This window comes from Cupressus sempervirens, chromosome 1 (genome assembly GCF_028749045.1).
Source record: "Cupressus sempervirens isolate cs-2001-9-10 chromosome 1, ASM2874904v1, whole genome shotgun sequence".
NCBI classification, from domain to species: domain Eukaryota; kingdom Viridiplantae; phylum Streptophyta; class Pinopsida; order Cupressales; family Cupressaceae; genus Cupressus; species Cupressus sempervirens.
The window spans coordinates 214,899,529-214,905,159 of record NC_143118.1 but is presented as its reverse complement, the minus strand read 5'-3'; the positions used below and the strand labels follow the sequence as shown (position 1 = coordinate 214,905,159).

At 37.6% G+C, this 5,631-nt stretch overlaps 1 protein-coding gene across 1 annotated transcript; it reads left to right on the top strand.

Moving 5' to 3' along the window:
- The first annotated feature begins 1,337 nt into the window (after window positions 1–1,337).
- Window positions 1,338–3,169, top strand: LOC149576911 (UDP-glycosyltransferase 74E1-like). The gene is made up of 2 exons (XM_089820664.1): window positions 1,338–1,959; window positions 2,102–3,169. Exons 1-2 carry the CDS (start codon window positions 1,455–1,457, stop codon window positions 3,037–3,039), a joined length of 1,443 nt encoding a protein of 480 aa, XP_089676790.1. The 5' UTR covers window positions 1,338–1,454; the 3' UTR covers window positions 3,040–3,169.
- Window positions 3,170–5,631: the final 2,462 nt, after the last annotated feature.

Genomic DNA, 5,631 nt, shown 5'->3' with positions numbered 1-5,631 from the left:
TTCAAGTTTGGGTTATTGTTATAGTTGTGGCAGATTTTTTAAGGTGAGGAGTTAGACCTTACTTTTGAGTTAGAGTTCATTTTGGTCCGGCCTCATTCAAGGTTAAAAGTAAATGACAATCATAGAATTAATGAATTTCAATACAAAGGTCCAATGTGTTAGAGTCCCAACCAATTCCTACAATTCTCTCATAGTTGTAGAATCTCATCTATAATTAAGTTCAAGATAATTGATTAAGATAATAATGACTTTATCCATCACTTTGTTGTAAAATAAGTCATTTTGTACAAAGCAAACTATTTGCTCTATTATACAAGTGAAAAGAGCCCTAGCCCTTTATATGTAATTAGAGCGTTCATAAACCTCCAGAGATCTACATCACTATCGGTTACACCCTTGCACCCCATTTGGTACAATCGTTAGTTAGTAAAGTGTCTAGGGGAGATGACCCAGTAACCGACCATGTTTGAATGACTGCTACATCTACCATTATAGATTGCCCCCTAATTACCACTCATAAAGAGGCCCAAAATGATAGCATGTGTACTAATGGTCTCACACATATACTAATAGTTGATCATTTTTTTGCTTTCTTGGTTGTTGATTGGTCCACTTGTGCAAAATGCAATATTTTTTTGGTGAGCGGTTATTGAGGGGTGAACGAGACAGGTTCTGGATGAATGTTTTAAAATGACACTTTTAGACCACCCTACAATCTACGAGTTCTACGAAGAGTTCTGTAAATGTGGTAAAAACGAAAGGTTAGCTCCAAGCTCTTTACTCCTCTACAGAATCAACAAAATTCAACAAACAGATTAAGAATTGTAGATGTGCAAAGTTAACCAAAACAACTAGCAACTAGGAGTTATTAGGTGCACAAAGTCAGCCAAGGCAACTAGTGACTCGTCTCTCCTAATCGGGGGCGGGTGAGTTGATGCATGGGGAAATTTGTCTCCGAGTTGAATACGTAAGAAGTGAAGAAAATGTTGTTTGGGACTAACTTCAACAGGAGAATCACGTTCGAACAGGTAAGAGGATAAAGTTTTTTTCAAGGCAAATGTCAGCATTCCAAGCCCAAGGTGGGTTGTCTGACGTAAGAACATGCGTCTACCATAAGAGCGCAAGTGACAGGCAATACAAGGTCGATATTGATTCTAGAGTTCTTGGAGTGAAATTATGCCGTCCATCACGCAACAACTTTCATCATCCATATCGTCATGCAATAACAATAATAATAATATCCCAATTTACATGTCTCATTTGGTCATATACGGTGGCTATTCTATTCATAGAAAGACGGTTCAAATTCTCGTAAGCGCACAAATCGGCGTTTGAAAGTACAAGAAGGTGCAATATAAATCTCTTCTTTGGTAGAGAGGAGGAGCTCATCAGATTCAACTTCTGCCTGTGAGTACCAGCTATTTCCTGGTTGAAGAAAAGATAAAGATTATAATATGGATAGTTTTAATGGAGGGAATGATGCGAAGAAGGGTGGTCACGTAGTTGTGATTTCATACCCAGCAACGGGCCACACGAATCCCATGCTCCAGTTCTCAAAGAATCTGGCCTCCACAGGTAATTTGCTGGTTACGTTCGTCACATTCAACTACAATCACCGCAAAGTGATTCAGGCCAGTGAATCTCTGAAGCACCTGAAGCTGGACATACGCTTTGAATGCATTCCAGACGGCCTTCCAGAAGACGATCCAACTCTGGACTCGAACATAAATCCAGTAGTGTTCAAGCACATGCTGGACAACTTGGACGGCTCGGGACTCGAACACCTGATCCGCCGACTCAATGCCCTCGCGGGGGACAATCATCCTCCGGTCTCCTGCATAATTTACAATTCGTTCCTTCCGTGGGTTCGAGATGTTGCGAATAAACTGGGCATCCCTCAGGCCTTGTTCTGGACGCAGTCCGCTGCTGTTTTTTCTATTTATCATCACTTTCGAAACAGTATGATTCCTACCCAGTTTCCCTCTTTCGCTCTGTTTGTTTTTCAAACTACTTAAAAACTCGTATCTTTAGCTTGTTTCTCTCTGATTGTATATTTTAATCCCCAAAATCTAATTTTGTGATTGATGGCTTTGTTTTCCAGCAAAAGGGTGGGATTGTGGAAAACTGCCTGAAATTGTGACAATCCCGGGCCTTCCTGAGCTGAAATCGACCGATTTACCTTCCGCATTCTTGGGAACAAACGGATTCATCAAGTACTATCTACGGCAATTGGACGTTGTGAAGGATGTCTCGTGGGTGATTGCGAATACGGTGTATGTTCTAGAGCCTGAAATCATCGATTCCCTTAAATCAAACTCCCTCCCTTTTCTCCCAATCGGCCCTTCCATTCCACGGGCTTTCTTGCAGGATCCCAACTCGGAGGATAGAGAAGTGGGTGCGAATCCATGGAAGGCGGCGGACAGCATGGAATGGCTGAACAAGAAAGCTGCCATGTCGGTGTTATACATTTCGTTCGGCAGCATCTTGGTCCTAAGCGAAGAGCAGATCAAAGAGCTCGCTTTGGGCATTCAGCGGAGTGGGAGAAATTTCCTGTGGGTGATCCGAGCTCCTCCAGGACACGGTCACATTAGGGAGGTTTTGCCGGATGGATTCATGGGGGAAACGAAGGAAAGGGGATTGGTGGTGGATTGGTGTGCTCAACTGGAGGTGCTGTCCCATCCGTCGGTGGGGACGTTTATGAGCCACTGCGGGTGGAATTCGACTCTGGATGCTCTGAGCTTGGGGATCCCGATGGTCACATTGGGCGTTTGGACGGACCAGCCGACCAACTCAAAGTTTGTGAGCGATGTTTGGAAGACAGGGGTGAGAATGAGGAGGGGAGATGATGGAGTCGTGGGAAGGGAAGAGACGGAGAGATGTATCAGAGCGGCCATGGAATTGGGAAGTGAAGAGGGAAAGCAGTTGAGAAACAATGCTTTGAAATGGAAGGAATTGTTGAAATCTGCTGCAAGCGAAGGAGGTTCTTCTCACAGTAACTTGAACGCCTTTGTTCGGGAGATCGCTTCCAAAGCCACATGATTCTACTTCGATGTCTCGCCGATAATGAATGTGTTTGTATAGAACACGTTGTCAATGTAGAGAGCTTGCATGCATGACATTGGAAGCTCACAGGGATTAATAATGATTGAATTTCTTTACCGTATTAAAATGTCGTTTTGGAGTGGGCGTCCAACTTTTCGTACCATAAAATCATCCCATCTTTTCTCATTTACTTAACACAAAGTTACCGTTGAGAAATATCCTACTTATTGTAGAAGGCATTTTACTTTGTTCAATTAAATAAAAATAGGCAATAAATGAATGAATTAATTAACTTTAATTATGTCAAGAGGTGTTCTATACAATAACATCACAAATATCTAACATAAGAATATTTCAAGATTTTTTGTTAATAAAAAATATTTCCTCAATTAAATAAAAATAGACAATAAATGAATTAATTAATTAACTCTAATTATGACAAAAGGTATTTTATACAATAGCATCACAAATGTTCAATATAGGAATATTTTAAGATTTTTTGTCAATAAAAAAGACAAAGGAGCAGTTACAAACTTTTATATTAAATAAAAAACAATCCTGAAATAATAGTTGACAAAAATAAGAAAAAGTCAAATAGAGCCCGAAATAATAGGGCTCGAAAAAATAGGCACCTAAAAATTATAAATATAAATATATACAATAATACAAGACAAAAAGTTAAAGACATTTTTATTCAAAAAAATCAAAATAAATAAATCATAAAAATTTTAATAAATAATTTTACAAAATTGAAAAAAATTATTAAAAAATTAAAATGAAAGTTAAAAAAATTATAGAAATTAAGTTTCTTTAAAAATTAAAAACCAAAAATAAATAATAAAAAATAAACACTTAAGGAACGCCAAAAAGCTTAGAATATATCTTTCTTGCTTAATTAACCAAACACTACAATGTATAACTTGATTCACAACTATTTAGCCACCATGAATGGTCTATTTGCGCATGCAAACATCTCTCTTCACACATGTAATGTTTTAGGGTTTGTCTTCCTTCAGAAGACCTAGATGGCTTAGGGTTAGATATGAATCAACAATTGTGATTCATCTATTTTGCCGCTTAACTCATCCCTTTAACTGATTGGTTGCATGTATCTAAGAGGGATCCTGAATAAAGATTCGTTCTTATCATCCAGAATTGCAAAATAATCCTTCTAATCTAATAGAGTAAAAGAACATCAATGATACCTTTGTGAATGAATGGGAATGAGAAGGTGTGAAAATAAAAGGATCAAAATGATTCCTTACGTAAGATGAATCCTTTTAATTTGATCTTTCTAGTACTAAGATGTAACCTTCTACATCAGCTTAATATGGCCAAGCATGGTCTTAGGAGTAGAAATTGCGTAGAAAAATATATTTTCTAAAATTTATATTGTTAGTGGATTAATGAGAATCGAGGTTTTAAGAGACAATATTTCTTATTTCTAATTTTGATGACTCTATTTGAGATATCATTATGATTTTTCATGGCTACTATGTATGAATTTTTTTTTTTTCAAATGTGACCTTAGATAATAATTACATAAAAAATTGGGATGATTTAACAGTTGTTTTTTATCAATTTCTCACCATTTGAGAGATTAGTGATTGAGAGGGAAGGGGTGATTGAGATCCTCTTGGCAATTATTGTTGAGAATGCTGGTGTTTGTAGATTTGTGTGACAAAATGTAGAAGACTAGAGGGAGAAATATAGGTGTATCTATTCTCCATTTCACCGTGACCATCCTTTGGTTTTTCATCTTTGTTACTGCTCAACCAAGTACAGAAATGAACCCCTAACTTAAGCAGACATAATTAAGTTAACGTTAACATGTGTTTGGTTCTGTTTAATTGATCATGATTCTATTTATTTATTTTTGGCAAAACAGGATTCCTTAACATTGACTGCAGTGGGAGAAGGAACTCCACTGATTCAGAGAGGAATATGAGGTGGATAGCAGATGCCAATTACATAAATGTTGGCCACACAGCGAATGTTTCTATGCCAAATACACCATTCCACATTGTTGGTAAACAGATTTGTCACAGTAGAATTTGCCCAACGGAGTGTGTGGCAAACCATTCACAACAGTTGGATAGGCCCTTGGTATGCGGCCTTCCTCTACGTTTAGAGGGGTAGCTCCCTTGTATGATATAATTTTTGGAAAGGATTTTCAAATAAAGAATTTAAATCTTCAAAGTTCAAGAGAAAGTCATCCAAGACGAATTCACCACACGCACTCATGACCTTCTTCGGTAAACAAGATTGATAACGACGGTAATCAAGAACTATGCTTGAAGGCAACTGGTATTACCAAGTACATTCATTATCATTCGTAAACACTCGCATAGCACCATGATAATGTCTACTACTGCATATAACAATTTTGATTTCAAAATAAGAAACCCAAAGCACATCTCATTTCATTTCCTTGCACCAAGAAGGCAAAAGAGATTTTTCAATTCAGCGATAAAAAGTGTACGTACTTTCCAAAATTTATCCCTTAATCAAAATTTCAGCATAGTGTTCCCTTATTTTTAAAACCAAAAAGTCCCTTTACAAAGCCCAAAAGAGCCCTTATATAGAGAC